The sequence below is a fragment of the Chrysemys picta genome, chromosome 21 (genome assembly GCF_011386835.1).
Source record: "Chrysemys picta bellii isolate R12L10 chromosome 21, ASM1138683v2, whole genome shotgun sequence".
In the NCBI taxonomy this organism is placed as follows: Eukaryota; Metazoa; Chordata; order Testudines; family Emydidae; genus Chrysemys; species Chrysemys picta.
Genome location: NC_088811.1, coordinates 8871146 through 8893213, shown reverse-complemented (window position 1 = coordinate 8893213; position 22068 = coordinate 8871146). Strand labels below are relative to the sequence as shown.

The window sequence follows — 22068 nt, the reverse complement described above, 5'->3', positions numbered from 1 at the left end:
GGGGCGCCTTCCCTGTGTGGGGTGACTCCCCCGCACCCCCAAGGAGCTATTTCAGCCTGACGAGAAGCTTTGTGGGCTGGAATTAGCACCAGCGCTCTGGATACATGGTATCGATGGTGGCAGAGTGTGCACGTAATACCAGCGCTGTGCCGCTGCTGCCCTCTGCCGGGGCTGGCGCTCAACTTGACGGGCGTCATGTTGCCAAGGGAGGGTGAAGTCAATGGGAGCCAGTTCATTGACTTCAATGGGCATCGGCTCGCCCCCACTGCATCTGGCCTGCGTCGTTTTTAGGACACATGCCTCTTTTGTGGGCCTCGGCCAAAGCTGGGGCCATCTTGCTCCGGGGCCTGGGGGACTCTCTTCTTTCCCTTCTGCTCCCATCCCTGGCACTTCACCGATGGTGTCGGGCTCTTGGTCCTAATTGCCCTCTGGCCCAAAGCCCGGCTCGTCCCCAGGCCGCTTTCCGGTGTCTAATGGGTCAGGATTCTGCTTGGTGCTGGTGCTCAGGCCATGACAGCTCTCCGGCAGCGTCCTGCCAAGGGGCGGTGGCGACACGGAGGTGCATGAGAATCCCCGGAGGCACAGCTGCTTGCTGGCTCAGGACGCCCACTAGCCAGTCTGCGGAAGCGTCACTCTCTGTCTCCTCTGCTGCCCCCCGCCCTCCCAATCCAACATGCCTGCCTGGACCCTGGGTGCTTGCTCTGGCTCTCATCTCCAACCAGGGGCCCCTGGCATCTGTGCGCCCCCTGCTGGGGAAGCCTCTTACCCGCTTGACCCTCTGTCTTTACAAACCCCGCAACTTAGCGGGCCTGATCCCCAGGGCACTGGCTGCCGTGGGGGAGTCTCATTTGCTTTTTGCAGGGCTTGGGATTGGGCTCTGAATTCCTCAGTGCTAGTCTAGCTGTGAGCTGAGGCCAGGGCATGGAGCATTGTCCTTAACCCGCTCTTTGCCAGAAATCTCCCGCAGTGGGGCCCAGCGGGGCTGGTGCTTTTATTCGTACCGCGTGAACCCTCGCAAGCCAGCCGGGCTGTTCTGCTAGTGTCTTGAAAGCTTCCCTCCTCCGGGGTCTCAGGCCACGGGGGGGAGAGGGGAGCGGGTCCTCCCCTCCCCTCCCCACACAGCGGGGGAGGCTTTCCCATTCCCCACACCCCTCCAGCGGGATTGGAGGGGGCGAAGGGGGCAGGAGCACGCTGCTCAGGGGGAGGCATAATGAGTTTTGACAGTGCTGTCTCCGCCCCTCTCCACATCTTTAGTGCTCGAATGGAAAGCTGAGGGGGGGGGGAGGATTTTCCCCCTGCTTTTCATGCTCTCGGGAGGAGAGACAGAAGTGAGCGGAATATCCCAGCAGCTCCTGGTCGATCCCGGCTGAGCCCCACATCTCCGAGGAGCGCGGAGCTGCGCACAGGTGGCTGTGGTGCCGGAGCCGTGGGGTGGGGGGGAAAGCAGCCGAGCTGAGGTGCAAAGGGCCCCCTCCCTGTTTCCCTTTGTGCTCTCGCCTGCGAAGAACTCCCCTGAGGAGCCAGGGCAGACAATTCCCCCAAGCCTCCTCGCCTTTGTCTGAGTTGGCCTCTCTCCGCGCTGGCTGGCTGCTGGTCCTGGAGCCAGCTTTCCTTCCCCGCCTCCCTTCTCGGTTCCCTGCACCGGTCTCCTGTTCGGTGGCGGTTTGACGGTGTTGCGAAGGGACGCTGGGTGTTCACCGGAGCTCTCCCAGGGACGCCCCGTAAGCTCGCCCTGAGGAATTGGAATGGGGGTGCGTGGAGTCAGTGCAAAGCCTGGGATGGAGAGGGGCACCGAACAATAACACGCTTCCTGCCTTCTCCCCCGTGCCCCACCCCACCCATCAACCCCAGCGAGGCGCTGGCCGCGGATAAAGCAAGTTGGGTGCGTGGAGCACAAGGGAGGTAACAACACAGTTGCTTTTTGTTTGGGGCTGCAGAAACCTTCCGCTGGGCGAGAGAGAGCCCCGGGCTCTGGAATTAGGTCTCTAAGCTCCGCTCCTTCCCACCCACTCAAGCAGCTGCCGCCGCTGGTGGCTCAGTTACTGTCCGGGCGTGCGCCCCTTGATGCCTGGCTCAGCGAGGAATCGGGATCTCTCCTGGCAGGACGGGCATGTCCAAGCAGCGTGAGGAGGGGAGCTGGCCCGTCCCAGCCGACGTGGTTGTGTCAGGTCACCGTGCTCTCTGCAGGCAGGCTCTGAGAGCAGGTGGCGCGGGAAGGAGGGGAAGCGAAGCCCGGGCCCCCTCCCAAAGTGCCAGCTTGGCGGAGGGGCGCGAAGGAGCTGGCCACTGCAGGGACGGAGGAGGAGAGCCGCTCGCCAGCAGCTGTCTAGGATGCCGGAGCTGAGCGGGGATGGACTTTGGCATCACTTTGAAGAGGGGAGTGTGGCAAGAGAGCTGCCCTGGGCTGGAACGTGGGCAAACTGCTAGTTAAGCCCCCTGTATTTGGCCAGCAGGTCTCAGCTTGGGGGGGCAGAGACTGGCACGTGTGGGTCCATCTAGGGTTTACAGTCAGACACATGGACCAAAGGAGCTCAGCAGCCCAGCAGCGAGACCCATCCAGCACCTGAATTGGGGCACTAACGGGGCAGCCACACCCAGCTGGAGCAGCCACGCCTCCCCCAAAATAGGGACCTTTCTTCTGTACGGAGGTGTCCTGCTTGTGTGTCCTCCCCCTTCTGGAGGCAGGCCCCTGTCTCTAGAACCAGAGCTCCTGCAGCTGGGCGGGTGACCTAGTGAGACGTCCGGGATTTCTTCCCCCAGCGCTAGCCCCTGGCAGGTTGGGGCTCAGAAGCTGGGAGGTCTTTGATCCTCTGCGTCCCTGGGAGTTGTTTGCTTTGTTTGTTACTGTTGATCCTCCGGTTCCCACCTGCAACCTCTGGCTCCAAGGGGATTTGTGAAGCTGAGACGAAGTTTTACCCGACTGGCTCCTCGGGCTCCAGGTCAGGCCCTGGGTCCTAACACCTGCGGCGCTGCGCAGGCCGTAGCGATGGAGAGTGTGGCTGTAAACTCTTCCACCTGCAAGTGAGCCGAGCCCGCCCCGTCCATACGTGCCAGCCGGAGGATGGGAATCCCTGGGAAAACGTAGCTCCCTGCAGCTCCGGAAGAGGAAGAGGGGGGTCTCCTGCACGCCTGCTGGGTCCCGTCTGCCTCGGATGTGCCAGCGGAAGGCTGGGCCCGTGCCAGCAGCGGCATGACGGCCTGCCAGTACCCCATGGCACCCGGCACCTTGGAGCGGGACCGGATGTACCAGCACAAGGTCTCCCTGGTGGTGCGCTATTTCATGATCCCCTGCAACATCTGCCTCATCCTCCTGGCCACTTCCACCCTGGGGTTTGCCGTGCTGCTTTTCCTCAATAACTGTAGGTGTCCGGGGGCATCGAGGGTCCATGGGGGGATGGGGAGGGGGGAGGGAAGATGCGAGGGGAGGGGTGGGACAGGGGCTTTAAATCAGGACAGCCTGTTTGATTCCTAATTGTCCCTCCCAGTCCAAGCCTAGATCCCAACAGCCACCACCCGGGTGTTGCCATCTCTTCCTAAAGGCCAGTCGGTGTCTCTGAGCTGAGTCAGTGACTCTCTGCCTGGTCTCCCTCCTTTCCCGGCCTGTTGTTGGGCTCCATCCTGCCACTCTTTGATCCCCTCCCGCGGCCCGTTCTCTACCCAGGGCTGCCCGGCGCTGGAGCGGAGATGGGTGTGACTGAGAGCTGGGATCCTCACTCCCCTCCTTCGCTCTGTCTCCCAAGAGCTGCTGTCGAGCCCAGGCCAGCTGTTGGAGGAGAAAACCGGAGTGTGGTTTGTTTGGCCCGTGCTTCCCCACCCCAGCACTGCAGGCTCCCCTTCCCAGGCGGGGGCTGCATTTCCTTCTGCCTGGGTCCCTTCAGTCCAGGCCCAGGAGAAACTGTTAGAAGGGAGGAGAGAGGCAGCGACAGCCCGGGCCGTGTGTGAAGGGAGGTGTGGTCTGAGCACAGGGCTGGGAGCCAGGAGCTTCTGTGAGCTCCAAACCCCATGACTGCCTCTGCTACTGGCTGGCCTTGGGCAAGACACTTAATCCCCTGCTCTCCATCACCCTCTCTCTGCTGTTCCGTGCATGTCGTTGGGGTGGGCTGTGCCTGATGGCCAGCGGCTCCAGGATCCCCGTTCTCTTCCCTGTCCCTCCTCGAGAGGTCAGCAGGAGTCGGTGTGAGCACAAGGAGGGGTAGGCCTCCCCTGGGAGCTGGTCCTGCTGGCTCTGGGGAGTGAGTGGCTGAGGTGGTGACTGACACCAGAGTCTGGGCTAGTGGCACATACAGGCCACTCCGTCATTCTGCCAAGTCCACTCAGAGCATCTCTCGGCGCAGGTGTCTAACACCCCCTGCCAGTATCTCCTTGGGACCAGGCTTGGTTACCCAGCGCGGGGAGGAGAAATCCATCAGGCTGCAGCTTTCCTCTGAAGCCTTCAGAGCAAATGTTCCTGTGCCGTACCCTTGGCCAGGAAACTTCTCTGGGTCTCAAACGCTTGCTGCGAGAGAGCACGTGGGAGATGGGGAGGCCGGGAAATCAAATCCCTGGCTGCCTCCTCCTACCGGAGTGTGGTTAGGGCACTGTGACAGCAGCTAAAAAGCAGCGTTGTACGGAGCAGGGTCCAGACAGTGTTTCTAGTGCTACAGCTGGCCCGGAAGGCCGGTCTGGTGGCTACGGCCCTGGATTGGCCCTCGGGAGACCCGGGGTTAATTTTTACCTCTGCCTTAGTCTCGCTTTCTGACCTTGGGCAAGTCACTTGCGAAAGATGTGGGTAACTAGGTTGCTCCACCGTCATTCGGGAGCTGGAGGCGAAGATGTTTTCGATGGGGAAATACGATAGGCAGGGACGAAGGGAGCTAGCAAAATGCATGTTGGAGAAGCCCTCTCCGTCCATCAGGTTCCGATTATTTTCAGGGGAGGGCTTGTAACTTACTAGGCTTCTCGCCCCACGGCTCGGTTTATAACTCTGTAGGATCCTTCAGGCTCTAGAGCCTTTCAGTCGCGGGGTCTGCATCTTGCATCTCCCCATGGCCCAGGCTATCCATTTGTCATACTATTTCCCTTATCGCCACCATCCCCCCTGCCACGCCTCCTCCTTGCATGCGCGGCTGTTGCTCTCAAAATCGTGTTGCTGCTCAACTTGAATGCCTTGATGAATGGGCGTCTTGGGAGGCTCTTGGGCGATAGGTAATAAATAGTTTGATTTGCATCACAGCTGAGCTGGGTGGCCTTGATGAAATGGCACGTAATTGCCCAAGGCAGCAAGAAATAATCACCCCGAACTGTGGGAAGCCTTTGCCAGAGCCAGGTTTGACATGCAGCCCCAGTCCGCAATGCCTGCTCTTGGTTCGTAGGTGTCGCCGGGCGTAGAGGGCCGGTTCTGTAGGAAACTCTCCGAATCATCAGGTCTGATGCCAAATGAGCCTCGTGAAAATGTTCAACAGAAAAGCCAGAACTCCTAGATTCTCCTCCTGATTACAACTGGCTTGCTCTGTCACCTGGGGGCAGTCACTTAGCCTCTCTGGGCCTACACCCCAAGGGGCAGATGTGAGGCTTAAGCTTTGAGATCTTGGGTGAAGGACCCTAGAGAAGTTTTGAATACCATCCTCTAGCCTTGGACAGGGGGGAGGGTTGTGCCAGTGCTGGAGACGTCTCTGATCTCCCCTGTGTTTGTTTCTTTGCAGACAAGCCCGGTAACTATTTCCCGCTGCCGCCGCCAACGCCGCAGGATGGTAAGTACAGGATCGCTTCCTGACGCTTGATTTTTCTGCACTTGGGATACACTTGAAAGCAAATCACTTGAGCCTCTTCTGCTTCCTCCAGCTGCCTCGTGGAGAAGCGCCTCCCTGACCCAGTGATCTATTTCTCAGCCTGACTCACTTCTCTTTCTCCCCTGAGCGAAATCGCTGGTTCACATATGCACGCTCCCTCCCTTCCCTCTTGCAGCCTGAGCCGGCCGGGCTCCCCCGCCATTTCTCTGCCTGCCTAAGAGGGAGCAGAGTGGCTTTGTCTGCTCTCGTTCCTGGAAAGACGCAACACCGTGTGGCTCCTTTTCTCTGACACCCATTCCCGAGAAGAGGCGGCACGAACCCGTCTAGATCTTTTAAACCTGTGATCGCTCTGCTTGCAAAACCCAGCTAGGCCATTTAGCCTGATGGGATGGAGGGGACCAGAGGTTGGATCTTACTCAGTTTAAAGGGGAAAAAGTACTGGTGACTAATTCCATGGCCATAATGCAGTTGTCCCCAAGGTGCGCTGGGCATTGGTACCGGGGTGGGAAAGTCACACAAAGAGCTCAGTGGCTGGTTTGCAGACAAGTAAGAGGTGGTGGGGGAGGAGGTGCCCTGGGCACACGGTGCAGAGACTTCCAGGCAGGATGGCCAGGGAAAGCCCCTTTTCAAGGTGGTGACGTGTTAGTGTGCAGGAGGAGCGGGGGGGGGAAGCACTTCTCCCCCTCATGGTCTCTTTTGTCTCGTCAGTGCATCGTTAAGCTCACAAGTTCTGAGGCTTCGGAAAGGAACAACCCAAGACCTTTCCCAAGAAGCAGAATAATCCAAGCTATTGGTTTAACATCTTTACAAAAATCCTTTTTTCTCAAGTCTTTGCTGGCAAAATGCCCAGAGACTGAAGGCCTCTGCTTAACCACAGCATGGGCAGCAGCTGTACAAGCTACCCTCCTGCTCCCCTGGCTACCCTGCCAATGTGCCACAAACCTTGGCCCAATGCCGCCCCCCCCCTTCCCCCAGGCATGGGTAACAGGCAGACAGTGCTTCCCTGAAACTGGGAAAGAGTTAAGTGGGTTCTGCAGACTCACTGACGGCTCATTGCCTCTTCTGGATATAAGAGGTGGGAGGTGCTTTTGGAGAGAGAGGGGACATAGGGTGTGGGCTGAGCAGTCCAGAAAGGAGGAACCTTTGAAGCAGCCAAGCCTAGGGTGAAGGTTTGAGCTGTTCTTTAACTTTGTTGGTAAAGCCACATCCCAAGGACATACAGACCAGTTTGGGAAAGGCTCCAGGTCTTGGAGCGACTGGGGAAGTTGAGTCACCATGGCCCATCCCGTCTTTGAGCTCTCTGCTGGTACTGCTGTACTAACACGGCACAAAATCTGTCAGGCTCTGACTGCAGCTGGCACAGCCCTTTGAGTGTCCTCCTGGCATGAGAGGCGAAATGGAAACTGGTTTGCAGCTGGGCATCGGGTGCCTTTTACTGCCATGGTCATAAATGTCTTTCTTGACAGCGAGCCAGCTGGATGTTTAGAAATGTTGACCCTAACTCTCTCCCCTTCTCTGGGGTTATTTGCATCCCTGATGGAGCCAGAAGACTTTCTGCTCCTGGATTCCCCACTATCCCTTTATTTTAACCCACCCTGCCCCAGTGGAGTTCCCCTTCCCCAGAGCCCAAGGCTATTTCCCTGGTAGAAAAAAGGCTTCATTTTCTCCCTACGCTCTGTGCAATCACCTTATCCATGTTTCACTGGTTGAATGCACAGATAACCCCATCTAAAAATGCAGCCGATTATAGCATGTTAGTTTCTCTCTCTCGCTCGCTTTCTCAGGGTGGGGAGTAAGATGGGGGAGAAACAGATGCCAGATAAAATGTCATTAATCTATAATTGGACCCAAGAAGACGTGTAATTCAAAAATAAAAAGGAACGTAGGTGTCTCTCTCATCTCGGGGCTCTGAAATATTAATAACCCAGCCCATCCAGCTGACACGTTCCATCGAGTCCCCCGTCAGGAGGTGGAAATGCGCACGGTTCACGCAGGTGCCTAAAGAGGGCCCTCTCTGCGAGCCTAAAACGTTTCAAATGCATCTGATAAAAATCTGGAGCGCCTCCCCCGCCCTTGTGGCGCTTTGGGGTGCAGCGTGGAGAGAGGGGCGTGCAGATTTCTTTACAAGACCGACTCCCTGGCCCTGTGTGTTCGGGACTGCGTCAGAGAACCCAGTGGCGTCAGTCAACCCTCATCGGCACAGGCCCCCATCCTGCGAAGTCTTCTGCACATGCTTAATTTTTCAGCTCAGATGTAGTCCGTCGATGTCCATGGGATTCCGCACGTGCTTAAAGTAAAGCGTGTGCGCAAATCTTTGCAGGATGGGGGCTCTCGTTTGTAGAGTCGCCTGGGCCATACCTGGGTCTCCTAATCCAGTTAAAGGGTTGGTTGGGCTCGGGTACTATGGGGGTGGGAGCAGTAGAAGAATGAAGCTAGACAGACACCCCTACTGTAACTTGGCCATGTAGTTGCATTTGTCCTACCTTTAATTGTGGGGGACCTCTTCCATTAGTAAACTTAAACCGCTTACCCCTCCCACTACCAGTTCTCACAACTTGCTAGCTATTGAAAGACACTGGGGAAGAGGGGACGGAATCTTTCTCTTTTATACGAGAGTTTTGGCCCTTCCCAGCTCCCCCTCACTACCCCGAAGTTGTGACACAGACTTAGTGATGTCACGTTCATTGTTCTCGGGCAGCAGTCGATTGTGTGGGGCGGTGATGACATCAATCAGCAGGCAGGCACTCCTGGGAGGGGTACCTTGTCAGAGCGCTGTGAATATGTGCAGTACTGACAGCGCGCATAGCAACTGGCAGGCGCCGTCAATTGCTTTTTCTCCAACTCTGCTCCACACAGAGTGCCGCTCTTCTGGGTTGTTACTGCTTTACGTTGTGGGCCAGATCTCAGCTCTTGCAAATCTGCATCGCTCTATTGACTCCAGAGAGTTTACTCCCATTTACACCAGCTGGGGATAGGTGGTGCTATATTTTTATCCTGAAGCCCTAATGCTCTTTTGGGTTGGGTTAGGTTTATTTTCAAATGTAATCTCTGGATTTCCAAACAGTGATACCCAGCTAGATGTGAGACTATATTCTAGAGAAGCAGCAAACCAAAACCCTGGAAAGCTGAGCTTATCCTCCCGATGCCGCCTCCCTCACAATCTCCCATTGCATCACATCCCGCTCCGGTACATGCCCGTGTTTCTTTTTAGATAAGGGAAACGACCGTATCGCGTTAAAACTCTGTTTGTGTCATTAATCTTCTCAATAAGATGCTCCTGTGGAACAATTTCTATCACGTCACGTCTGTCTGGTCCAGTGGGATGCGTGGATTTTTTCCATCTTCTCTTTGCATAACCAAGGTTAATGAGAGTCCATATTTCTTCTGAAAGACGTTGTGGTTATGATCATTCATTAAAAAGCATGAAGCAAGGTGGGCTGAGCTGAAACCCTGGATTCTTAGAGAAAGCTGGCTCCAGATTTTGGATCCAGGGGTTGGAGTTTGGGTTCCTCTCTGCAAGGAATGGCTGGAGAATGAAACTGCCTTTTAAACTCCATGGTGGGGTGACGCCCACCCACCCAACCACACATGCCCAGCGTTGCGGGGCTAGGACGAGAAATAAAACTGGGCAGTCCTCTGAAAATTCAAAAACACGTACAGGAAAACCAGAGGTTCCCCCCCTGTTCCCACCCCCAAGAATCTCTTAGAAATTGAGGGTAAGACTGAGTGTCCCGGGGGTCCCCAGTCTGCCTTTCCTGTGACACCTCCACCAGCTGTCGGAAGCCACTGGAAGAGGAGTGTTTGACGAGTGCAAAGGTGTCATTTATTAGCAATAAGCTGGAGATTTTTAAATGAACAAGCCTCTACCCTAGCAAACTCCTCGACCACAGACTGATTTATGGAGCGACGTCTCCCTTTCCCCAAACCGGGACGACTCACGCTGTTCTCTCACAGCCCTCTCCCAGATACATAACCCCGCTGCTGTCCCTGCTATTGGACAGGTGGGAACCCTGTGGATCTTTGCCATAGCGCTCAGCTGGTTGAAATCCTGTGTGGTTCCACCAAAGCCAGAAGAGCTGTGCCCACTTCCGCAGGCTGAGGGTCTGGCCCATAGCGTCTCACTTGTCTAATGCAGCTCCTTTTTTCAGAAGCCTGGGGAGGGGTGGAACGGTTTGTCTGAATATGGGAGCGCAAGGGTGGTTGTGTGTCGGCCTCTGGAAGCAGAAATGTTCTGGAGGGATTTTGTTGACTGGCGTGGCACAGAGGGGTGTGTGTGAGCGAGCGAGCTGGCTTTTGCATCAGCCCCTGAACTGAAATAGATGGTCAGCGTTACAGGGTCTTTCTGCAGTGCATGTGGCTGGGACGGGGGCAGTCGTTTTTAGCATCCATTTCTAGAGGTGGTAACTGCTGTGTGTGTGTGTGTGTGTGTGTGTGTGTGTGTGTGTGTGTGTGTGATGGAGCTGTTGTAACTGGGGCAAAGGGAACTGTCCCCCTATTAAAGCAGGGAAGATGTGTTTGTGTGTGTGTGGGCATTTCTGGCCCATCGGGTGGAATATATAGGGCGAGGCATTTGGCTGATGGGTTAGGCCAAGCCTGAGATTTCCTCCTCCCGCCAGGGGCTGCTCTGCTGAGTTTCTGGAACTGGTCTCCACTTGGGTAATTGCGAGTAAGACCCGCGTGGAGCACGGCTGGCACAGCCGGCAGCATGTTAGAGACCATGGCAGCGGTGATGCAAAGCGATTCTCGTCACGTGTCGGGAGAGCGAGCCCTGCCTGTGTGGCAAGAAGTTCAAATAGAGCTCCCCTGGCCCCCGTGCTGGGCAAGCTCTGCTGTTCGGGAGGGCCACGGAGCGCGTATCCCTCTGCGGGAACGCCGGTGGTCGTGGGAATGAGGGGCTAAACGCAGATGGGGGTGGTGCCAGCATCTCTAGTGCACTGCAGTCCCTCACAGCCCCGTCAATGCACCTCGCCCCTTCAGATACCTCCTTCCCGGGTCTCCTCTCCGCTGTGTCCCCGCAGCTGTCCTGCCCTCTGGCAGGACCTTCTGATCCCAGGCCTTGGCACTTTCTGGGCAAACAGTGCCAAGTGTGGCATGCTCTCCGGCTTTGTGACATGGGCATGCGTTTGTGAGGAGCTAGTCTGAGGCCACCCAGCTCATTTCACGCGTGACTTGCAACAAGTTTGAGCCCAGCTCTCCAGAGAGGGAAGGGATGGAAGGTGGCTCCGTGGCACCGCCCAGCTCCTGCTTGGGGACCATGGCAACCTGAGCCCAAGATGCTTTAGGGCCTGCCAGGTTTTTGAAGTGCCTACAGTGTGCTCGGCGCTGTACGCAACCCAATCCATCGGCTGCACGTGACTGCTAATTAAATACCCCTGGGGCAGGTCCTGGACCAGACCCGCCTGGACGGACTGATGATCCTCTTATTGCCCTGTTAGCCAGGTGCTAATCAGACCTGCAGTGCCCCACTCTGGGACAGATGGCATTGGGGGACATTTCCCCCCTTCTCTCCTCTTGTGTTGACTTCCCTTCCCCACGCTCCACAACCGAAGCTCTGGCGATGTCAGAGCGGGGAGTGAAGCCAGCATTCAGCTCCCCTCCTCCCCCCACCTCCTGTTCTCACGGGAAGCCCAGAATCTGGCCCAGCAACTGTGACATCAGATCCCACCTTTCCCCCTACCTGTGGCAAGGAATAGCTCTACCCTGCCCCCACCCCACGGCAACTGCCCAGGCATGGGGAAAGGGTAAATGGCCTTCGCTCTGCTTCACTTAGCCCAGACCTGGGAGTGCTGATCTAGCCCCTACGGCCTTGGGCGACTCCCTTGACCTCTGTGCCTCGGTTTCTTCAATCTCTCTCCAAGGGGGCCGCTCAGGATGTGAGGTGCAGTGTAAGGGCCCATCGTCACTATTTGCTCCGTCCCCCAAGAAACTCTTTCCTTCCCATGGATATCCTCGGAGGCCAGGCTGAACCCCGGGGGGCAGTCGCTGCTCCTTTCCCCGGGGTGAAGACAGCCGTGCTCAGTGCCATCGTGGATCAAGCAGGCGTGCCGAGCTGCCGCTCTTGGGGAGCCCCTGGCCTGCTCCTAAACCCTGAGGCTACGTCACTGTCTCCCCCCACTCCTGCTGGGAGAGGGAGACCATCCCCCACCCCTCTCAGCCCAAGTGTGCCTCTGACCAGCGTGCTATCCTCTGGGGTGTCTCCAGCCCACAGAGGACATGCTGGGGATATTCACCAGGGCTCGGGGATGGCCGCCAGTGCTGCTGATGGCTTTGGGAGCTGTTGAAAGAGAAGGGGGCTGCAGGTCTGGCCATTCAATCTCCCGCTGGCTTGACGAGTGCGGCTGAAGCCAGGCGGGTCCCTCCCCCACGGGGCCCAGGCAGCGCGCTAAGCGCCTGTTTATGGACCCATAAAACTGGCCACGATGCACGAGGAGATGAGCCATTTGATAAATTAAATATTGGAAAAACCACTTTCTCTGGCCTGGCAGCCCCATAAATACAGGCTTTGCAGAACAGTGGCTGGCTGGGCGGAGGGGGGTGGGGGTGTTTGCTTTGCCGGCGGCTTTTCTCTTTTGCATTGAGAATCAGTTAGCCGATTAAAGCCCGAAGAGCCGTAAATCCGACCGTTTGACTCTGGCTGGCCGCTGGGGCTCTCTCTCCTGCCCGCAGTGCTGTGCTGTGGCTCTGGGTCTATGCTGGTGGACTCCTGGCCGGATCCTGGTAGCTGAGAGCATCGCTGCGGCCTAGGCTGCATTGCTGACTGTTGACCCATTCCCTTTCCCCTTAGCCTCGGCACCCTGGGGTGGAAATCCAGCCTGTTTTGTTCTGCGTCGTAGCCGGCCCCCATCTAGCTACATGCGTGCAGCATCGCTGGTGGATACCGGCAAGGATGGAAGGCGGCGGTGCTATGTATTTAGAATCTGGTTAGCGCCAGGGTTGTATTGCAAAATATCCCCCCCCGAAGAATCAGCAGCTGTTTTCTTTCTCTGCCCCGTCCTCCCTGGGCCTGCGCTGAGTGATGCTGAAAGAGCTCGACCAGTGCTAAATTCACTTTACAAGGGGAACACCCCCCGCCACAATGTAATTACATTTATACTTCAATTGCTTGGGGCTTCAGCAGAGACGGCAATCATTCTGCCTCTCCCCTTCTTCCAAACACAACCCCGGCTTTCTCTGCTATCCGTTATCGCCTGGAAATTTGCCCAGGAACTTGACAGTGCAAACAGTTTGGGAGCCCAGGAACCGGAAGGGGTTATGTGTCTGGCTTGGCAGAATCTGTTCAATGTCTAAAGTGTTGGAGAGGGGCCTCAGCCATCTGCGCGGATGCTTTGGCGCTCTCTGTCTTACAGGCTTTGTCTGCGGCTGAGCGTAAACCTTGCTTCAGACTTAAGGAGTCAGTGGTTTGGGTCTTGCCTGTCCTACTCTGAGCTGTGCTGGAGGAGAGTTGCTGCTTTTTTGACTGCTTAATTTAACTGCCTGTAATTAATGGGCCTCTGTGGTTCCTCCGCCCGGGGAGCTATCGATAAAGATGTAAGTGGAGGGATAACTGACTTTGTCTGAGAAATCACGCAAGGTTCTTAGTCCTCCTCCCTCTGCCTTTTGCGGCGCTGGTTATTCGCAGTCCATGTGGCACCTGCAGCTGGCGGGGAGTGAGTTTGGTCATGTGTTGTAAAAGAAAGTCTGGGCAAAAATATCATCTGAGAGGAAGGATGGGTTTGTGGTGAAGGCTCTGGCCTGGAACTTGGGCGATGTGGAGTGAACTCCCAACTCTGCCATAGACTCACCGTGTGTCCTTGGGCAAGTCAATTAATCTCTCTGGGTCTCAGTTCCACATCTGTAAAATAGGGGATAATAAACCTTCTTTTCTGTCTTATCTATTTAGATTGTAAACTGTTTGGAGCAGGGTGTGTGTGTGGGAGTGCAAAGTAGGTCAGTACCATTATCCCTATTTTACAGCGGTCTTAGCAAGCAGTCCCAGTTCATTTTGCTTCTCTGACAGGTGAATTTAGAAAGAAGCGAGTGGCTTGCTGGCCCTCCTCTCATATTCTTTCTAGGTTCTTATACTGCGCTTCTCACCACCCCTGTCCGAGTGCCTTTGAGCAGTGGGCCACACATCTGTCCCAGGTTGTTTGGTCTCTCAATCTCTCCCAAAAGAAGCATGTGCAGAGCAGTGTCTTGTGTTCGAAGGGTTGTGGGTTGTGTTAGAGAAGGCAGCTCAAAGAAACGCACCGGGGAGGTTTGGGATGGTCCTTCGCTCCATTGCACAGCCTCAGACCGACCTCGGAGAAAGCCCTGTCTCCCCCACACAGATGAGTTTTACACTTAGGCCAGGTCTACACTACAGCCTAGATCAGTATAACGATGGTGCTGAGGGATGTGAAAAATCCACCCCCCTGAGCGACATATTTCTCCTGACCTGACCCCTCGTGTAAGCAGCGCTCTGCCAACAGGAGAGTTACACCCGTCGACACCACTACCGCCTCTCGGGGAGGTGGATTAACGACACCAACGGGCTGCATAGGAGCGGCTTCACGAACGCAGTGCTGTACGTGAAGACAAGCCCTTTCTGTTGAGTGTGCCAGAGGAGCGTAGCTGCTGACCACGGGCTTCATCCTGGGGCTTTAAGCGATCACTATTGGCAGTTCACAACTTGTAAGTGATGAAAGGCAATTCGTGTGCAAGCCGGATAGCAGGGTTACCTCTGGGGGGGCTGGGGAGACAACCCCCCAAAGAGCTGAATTCCAGGTTGTGATTCCCTATCAGCCCCAGATCTGGGTAATGTAGCAGCTCCGCTCCGCTATCCCTAAATTACATCGTGGCTGCTTTTAAACGAGCGTGGAAGGCCACGTTGGAGCTGGTAACACAGGTAAGGCTTCCCTGTTCCTCTTCTTCTACGTTCCCGCTCAGGTCTGCGCCTGGGTACAGGCTGGCTTGCCTGGTGACGGTTTGTAGCTGTGGCTTCAGATGGAATTTGCTGGCTGTAGCCTGCCTTCAGTGGGAAGGCTCTGTTTGAATGCTGAGATCCAGGGATGCCCAAGCTCTAATGTTGGGGCAGGGCTCCCCGACGCTGGAGTCCATCCTCATATACAAGTGAAGGGGTCGGTCCTGTGGCAGTTCGTGTAACTGGAGCACGTGGAGGTGTTCATGCCGCAGCTGGGGATTTCTCATGAGCGGCTCCCGGAGACGGCATGCCGTAGTGCCTACACAGGGCTTGCATCTTCCTGCTGCACCCGCTGGGAGAAGGCAAATGGACTTCCAGAAGGCGGGAAAGCACCTGTCTGATTGCCTGGTCTCCTCCTGGCAGCCGGAGATAGGACGAGAACAGAGTAACCAGGTGTCCCAGCAAATGATCCTAAACTGGGTCCTTTGTCCTGTGTTCCAACATAATCCATGTTCTCCACCTCCCTGCTGTAAGCTCCTCGTGCTGGGCTGAGCTGGGAAGGCCAGCAGTGGGTTTGCTGGGCCCTAAGACGGGGGGTGATCTCCCAGCTGAATTGTTGCATGTGCTTGGGTAGGCAGCAGGGTCAGCACTCCCCAAATTCACACCCTGAGGCTACAGAACCTGCAACGGAGCTCGGGGAGGTTCCTGGCTGCAGCTGGAACCCAAAGCTCCACTCAAAAGCAGGGGTAGACCTGCAGCACCAGGGTCAGGGGAAGGCTGAGAAGTGGCCCCTCTCTCTGGCAAGTGAGCCCTGCCAGGTTCCACGGCCTCCCTGTACCCCCGCTCTCCAGCCCCGTAGCCAAGCCAACGTTCGGAGCGGTGCCCCGGGCTGCTTTCCCAAGCTCTGCAGCCTTTTCTTCAGCGCGCGCACACACTCTCTCTCTCTCTCTCTCTCTCTCTCTCTCTTAGAGAGAGAGAGTCGAGCTGGGCTGAGTCTTGGCAGCTTGAGTGGGGAAATTAATCCACTGCAGCCGTAATCCATCTAACTGAGGCCCCCGTGTCCATCTCCGTCAATGTTTCACCTAACAAATTCGCCCGGACAGTGAGGCTTTGATGCTAAGCCCCACTGTGGCTCCTTCCAGGCCCTGAATGGCGGCCATGACCTCTCGTCTCCATGCCGGAGAAAGGGAGGTAAGAAAAGCTTCATGGCAAATCGCATTTGACCCCGAGCCATCAGCACCGCGTGGGCCTCTTAAACTACTTAGAGACCATCTTGCCTGATTGTGTTGTCAAGCCTCTTGTCACAAACACAATTGCAGCTGAGTAAATCCTCCTTGGCTGAGGCCTTGTGCATGTAAACAGGATCTCCAGCTCTTCAGCGGGGAACAGAGGGAGTCTCGTTTTCCCTCTACCTGAACTCCCAGCCCTCCCTTATGGGGGAATCGTTGCCGTGGCAGCCAGCTGTCATATCAAACTGGGATGAGGCTGCTGGTGGGGAATCGTGTAGCACGGTACCAAGATCCTTCATGCCACTAGCTTTGGACGTAAGCAGTGGGGGAAGGGAGAGGCCTACAAAATCCAGTATCTGTCTAAAATTCTTTGACTGACTAGAACTTCGAGGTCTCCCCAGAGGGAGGGTCAGTTGCTGTGCACATGGGGTGGGCGTGTTTGCTTTGCACGACCTCTCTGCACACGGGGTGGGCGTGTTTGCTTTGCACGGCCTCTCTGCGCAGGCGGTGGGTGTATATTCTGAAGGCTTTTGGGGAAGCTGGGGGTAACTTTCCCAAGATGCTGGAGAAAGCCTGTAATGGTTTCAGGCCCTGACCAGGGGCTGTGCGTGGTGCTCAGGTAATGGCTAATGAGCACAAGGCCAGAACCAACCTTCTGCCAGTCTGTTAATAGCCTACTAGCCTAGTGGATGGTTAAAACACCACCGTGTTGGAGTCTCGCTTGGTTTGTGACCTCCCCAGAACTCCTCTGGGTCGCGTCGTCTATTTCGCTGTGCAGCAGCCCTGTAATTAACACGCAGCCAGGCCCTTGCTATGGCCCTTACAGCTCTCACAGCAGAGCTCGTTGTCCTTCCTTTCCTTCTGGGAGAGTTGAAGAGCCGCCTGGCTGAGGGGGTGTGAGGAGCAGTCGGGGGAATCGGAGCGTGGCAGGAAGTTTGTCACACCTCACATCACATCACCCAAAAATGGCCCTTTCTCTTGGTGCAAGGTTAAATTTGTATACTGGGTCCTTCAGCAACTTTCTCCCCACCCCGGCCAGCTGCTCCCTTTAATTACATCCAGCCTTGCAGCTCCCTAAGACTTTATTAAAATATAGACGAGAGTATTGACCTACCGATCTGTTTTCATTGCACTTCTGTGCCACAGCTCAGGGGCTTGATCTTGAGAGGAAGTGGGCGCTCGCAACTCCTTCCAAAGTCAATCAGACGCTTGCGTTGTTACACTTGCTTGGTGACCCAAGACCCTTTGTGTTCCCATGGCGGGGCCTGGCTGCTTCCTGCACCGACGTTACAGTGGTAAATGTACAGCTTTCTGCTGATTTCTAATCATGAATAATTCCCATGGCAATAGGCTGAAGTCCTAGGAGATCGAATCAGAGCTCTGCTTGTAGAAAAGGGGGTGGAGGGAGAGAGAAGAGCTCTTGTTCTAAGCACAAATACCTGAAAGGTGAAAGGGAATACAGAAAACCTAACAAGCACCAGTGTGGTTCAGGAGGAAGAATGTTTGATTTCCCCCAGTAGGCCTCAGCCTCTCTTCCTCAATAACACCCGAGAAGGAGATGACAAAATGAACCCCACTGGAAGGTCGCTGGTGAAGTCAGCGATCCCATGGCAGTGGTCTGTTAGGATAGTACCGACTATCAGATGCCATCCTGGGCCTGTACCTGATCCTGTCAGTCAGTGGCTAGAGGATGAGGAAGAATGGCTTAGTGGTTAGTGTGTTCGCCTGGGAGTCAAGAGACTTGGTTTCAATTCCTAGCTCTGCCACAAATGCCCTGCACGACCTTGGGCATGCCACTTAGCCTCTTTGTGCCTCAATTCCCTGTGTGGAAAATGGGGAGATTAGTACTTTCCTACTGCACCAGGGTGTCGTGAGGATAAATGCGTTAAAGACCGGGGACTCAGATACTGTTGCAAGCACCTAAGAAAGACAGACAACTCCCGTGGAAGCAGAATGGGACCTTTCAGAAGGACATGAAACCAATCCACTGCCAGGCTATAGAAATGGTACAGGATGACTGTGGAAGGATCCTGTCCAGGACTGGCAAAGCTACTTGTTACTCGGATAACTTTCCATTATCTCTGCTTGTGGCTTTCCTGGTGTGGACTCACTGCGGATGGAGATGGCTCTCCTAGGCGCCTAGAACCTGGCTGGTCCCCTGCCAGAGGCAGGCAGGGCACTCTGTCAGCTGCAACCACTCAGGGCCATTCCTTGCTGCTTCGTGGAATGGGAACGTGCCCGTTACTTGCTCTGGGATGTTGGCTCTGCTGCGCACCCCAGGAGCTCTGCTGCGGCAGATCACGCTTCAGCTCAGGCAGTTCGCACTGGTTCAGGGTTGCTCTGGAGAGAGAATAGATGCTAAACATAGCTCATCTTACTGCTCAGCTTTTGGAAAGTAGCGGTGGTTATTAGACACCACTTTTGATCTCTTGAGAGTATTTTTTTTCCCCTCTCCATTTGCAGTGAAGTTTTAGCTTTCTCTTGAGGATCAATTTATGCACTTTCATGTTGCAAGGTTTAACTATCCAGGGAAAAGGGGAAGATGGGAGAATTGTCAAGCTTGTATTGCCTTGTCTTGTCTGATCCTGGATCCTCGCTCGGGCAATATCAACGCAGCCATCCACCCCACCTTCGAAACCCTCCCCTCATCCCAGCTCCACCATCTGGCTGATTGTCCTGTTCCCATAGTCATGGGGAATTGTGTCCAGAAAGCTACCATCAAAGAAATTGGGTGCTCTCTTCCCCCATGCGTGCTCTTAGCCTCTGCTGAGCAGGGAGCATGCTGGAATCCTCCTCTCAAGTCCTTATATGGCCGACTGTTGTGTTACTACAAACCATCCGCTCAGACCTGGAACGAACTTTGCTTGGTTTTTTATGTGAGGTTTTCCTGCTGGCTTAACTTTGTGCCTGGCACTGGCTTCGATCTTGTGGAGGCTGAGAAGACTCAATGGGTTCTGAATAAGCTTCCTTGCAGCTTTGTACTTGACTCTAGTGACCCTGTGGGACAGTGTGCTTCATCCTGTAGCTGCGTGATTCAGTGTAGGACCCTTGGCTACTTCCCCTATAGCTCTTGTAAATTACAGGTGTATGATTTGAGCCTGGGCCTTCGTTACAGATTTCAGCATCCCAGGGTCTTTGAGGGAGCAACAAGTCAAGCAACTGGTCTTCCTGCGCAAGAACAACCGTATTGGCCTCTCTGCTGGAAACAGCTGTGCAGATGCTAATGGCATTCATCACCCCTTTACAGCGCTGCAGGTGCAGATGGCACGTCCCTGCTGTATCGAATCGGGACAGGCCCCAATACAAATGAGGCATGAGTGGGGGAGGAGTGGAGAAGTTTGAAGCTGAGGGAAGAGGGTTGCTGCCTGGGAGAAATGATGCTTTTTTTGGCATGGAGGGGATGGGCCAATGGGGAGGCGTGTGGGAAAACTTACCTGTACTGAGAGCAGGGCCCTATTGTGCTAGGCACTGTACAGACGCATAGAGAGATACAGTCCCTGCCCCAAAGAGCTCGCAGTCCAACAGATGAGCCGGACACAATGTGGGAGGGAAAGCAGAGGTGTGGAGAGGGGAAGTGACTTGCCGAAGTCACCCACCAGGTCACTCGTGGAGGCAGGAATTGAACCTAGTTCTCCCGATTCCAATTCCCCATCCAGCAGGCTGCCCTGCCTCCAGCTGGCCCTTGGCCTCCCCAGTAGGGGGCACTGCTGCACGTCCTGTGAGCAGCCGCTGCCAAATCGAGACCGTTTGGCTGTCACCATTGGATTGAGAACCCAGCCTGCAGGGTGCCAGAGTCTGGACTTGGCACTTCAGTCACTGATTCCAGTCTCTTCATCCCAGACTTGTCTCTCTGGCTCCTCTGAAGCCACTTGTTCCCTCAGGCCATTCTCCCCCGCCGTTCACCAGCGGTGACAGCGGTGTTCCCACGGACACCCCACAACCGCCTCTCTGGCATCCCCACCCCACGATCTCCGTGACACCATGAGCGATTCGCCGTTTTTGTGACCGGTCAAATGCTGGCCAGGAAGAGGAGGTTCCGTGGTGCACAGCTTCACCCTGTCGGACTGGGCATATTTGCACCATGCAAATGTAGGTTTCCTGAGTGCCCCTTGCCAGACTGAAGATTTCCCTTCGCTGTGGGACAGGCAGCTGCAGTGAACTAGGGCATTAATACACCCCCACTGAGGAACTGGCATTGGACCTGCAGTGGGTCACGGTTGAGAGCCCCTAGTGGCCAGGTTCCCTTTATTCAAAATTGCCACCTTATCCAGTGAAATTGGTAGCCTCCCTGGACAGGAGCAAAAGAAGGCTGTAGGCCGGAGGTTGCAGTGTATTGGCAGAGCTTTGTGGGGAGCCCGGTACCAGCAGATCCAGAGTGCTGGAGCTCTTCAGTGAGGCAGGGCTACTCGCTTCTGGCTCTGCAGATCACCTCGTCTCCTGTGTCTGTCCTAAAGTCTCTGGGTGGGACAGGAGCTGTCATTGTTTCTTAAACAGGGCCAAGCCCCAAAGTGGTACTAATCACGAAAGGCTGGGCAAGGCTTCTGCCTATTCCATGCCTGTTGGGCTCTCCCCTTTCACCCCGAGTGAGCCTCTTCTGTCTATAATGTTCACGGCGAAGCCCACAGTACATTATGTGTCGCAAGCAGAACTTTCATGATGGATCCAGCTCACAGCAGCCATTGCTGTCGGTCGGGCCGATGCATATTTAAGTGCGATCGTGGGTAATTAAAGCTGGCAACTCAGCTCCGGTCAGTGTAGCCTTAAGGTGCCATTGCCATGTTTAATATTTAATATGAGCAGCAGAAAAAGAAACCCGAGCCGCCACAAATGCCACCGTGAAAGGATCTGGCCCAAATCCAAAGGCTACCCCTACTGTACCCTGGGGGAGCCGATAGCGGGGCTGGCCAAAGGCTGAGCGCTGATGACATGCAGTCTGGGCAAGGCTAGTGAGAGGCAGGGGGTGGTTTTGTCAGACCATGGAATTGAAGACTAGTGTTGAGTCTGGAATATTCACTAGTAATACGTAGCTCTCATGTGGCGCTTTCCCGATCCCTTTACAAAGGAGGTCAGTGTCAGTCTTCTTGCCTTCTGTCCAGAATCCTCTCTCTGGCTCATTTTGCAAAGTGTGGATTCAATAGTAGAGAACAGGTTAAAATGACTCATTTCTTTCTCGCCCTCCTCTCTCCAGCTCGCTATATATGCTACCTTCCTTTTCATTTGACCGTATCCTTCGCGTGTCGAGCCGTTTCTTCTGGTTTCACCGCTGAACGTTCCTTCGGGGCAGATTCTGCTCGTGACTGTGTTTATTTCTAGTGAGGGCGGTGGGCTGGAGCTTGTTATAGAGAGAGGCCTTGATGCCAAACCCAGGGTGGAATGCACCTCTGACCTGCATCCATCCCCGAAACAGGCTGATTAATTCTGTGGATGATTAGAAGTCAGCCAGCCTGCTCAGAGCTGTTCTCACCGTGGGACCTGTGACAAATTAATGAGAGAGACTCCAGGTCGGTGTTTGATTTGCAAGAGTGACTTTGATGTTTCGAATAACGAGAACATGAAGCTTAAGCCCCGCCCACCCCAAGCATTGCCCCGCCCCCTGGCTCCGGCACACAATACAGCTTGCCACCATTCTGCTGCCTGCCCATAGATGGCTTCAGCTTTACTTCTACCACCTGGATAAACTGTTTCCTCCCAATGCCTGCTTGATTAGCGAAATGTGTGTAACCCACCTTTCCTTCCGCTCCTCCTTTTGCTGGTTAGTGTGGACACAGGGGGCAGGACAATGCCAGTTGCAGCAGGGAGGGCCTGGACTGGTTTGAAACGTGGGAAAAACTGGAGCACTGAATGGGCTAGGCTTTTGTGTGTGTGTGTGTGTGTGTGTGTGTGTGTGTGTGTGTGTGTACTTGTTTACCACTGTATAAAGAGTGGTGAATTACCAGGCTGCCTGGAAGGGAGGAAGTGCATCCCCTGGGCTGCCCTTGTGATAAGGTTCTTGGAGGGGTTAGGTTAGTGGATTAAGTATAAGGGTTTGAAATCCCCAGGCCTTCTGGTAGTAGGAGTTAATGTCCTAGCAGCTGGGTCTGGGCCCTGCATCCTTCCCATGCAGACAGGCACCTTGCCCATTATTTGGTGGGTCTTTCAGACATGACCTTAAAGCGGGGGGTCCTTCCTGCTCCATCTATTTACTAGGGCTTCG

The 22068-nt window shown here is 55.2% G+C and overlaps 1 protein-coding gene across 10 annotated transcripts in view; it reads left to right on the top strand.

Moving 5' to 3' along the window:
* The window catches only part of AGRN (agrin), a 223979-nt gene that overhangs the window by 108206 nt on the left and 93705 nt on the right, over positions 1–22068 (top strand). For 8 of the 10 annotated variants that reach the window (XM_065575200.1, XM_065575197.1, XM_065575206.1 and 5 more), the window contains one exon: positions 5682–5729. In XM_065575200.1, the coding sequence (XP_065431272.1) occupies positions 5682–5729 (48 nt within the window). Of the gene's footprint in view, positions 1–1297; positions 3360–5681; positions 5730–22068 lie in introns of those variants that run through there. The other 2 variants (XM_065575205.1, XM_065575207.1) reach the window with 2 other exon arrangements.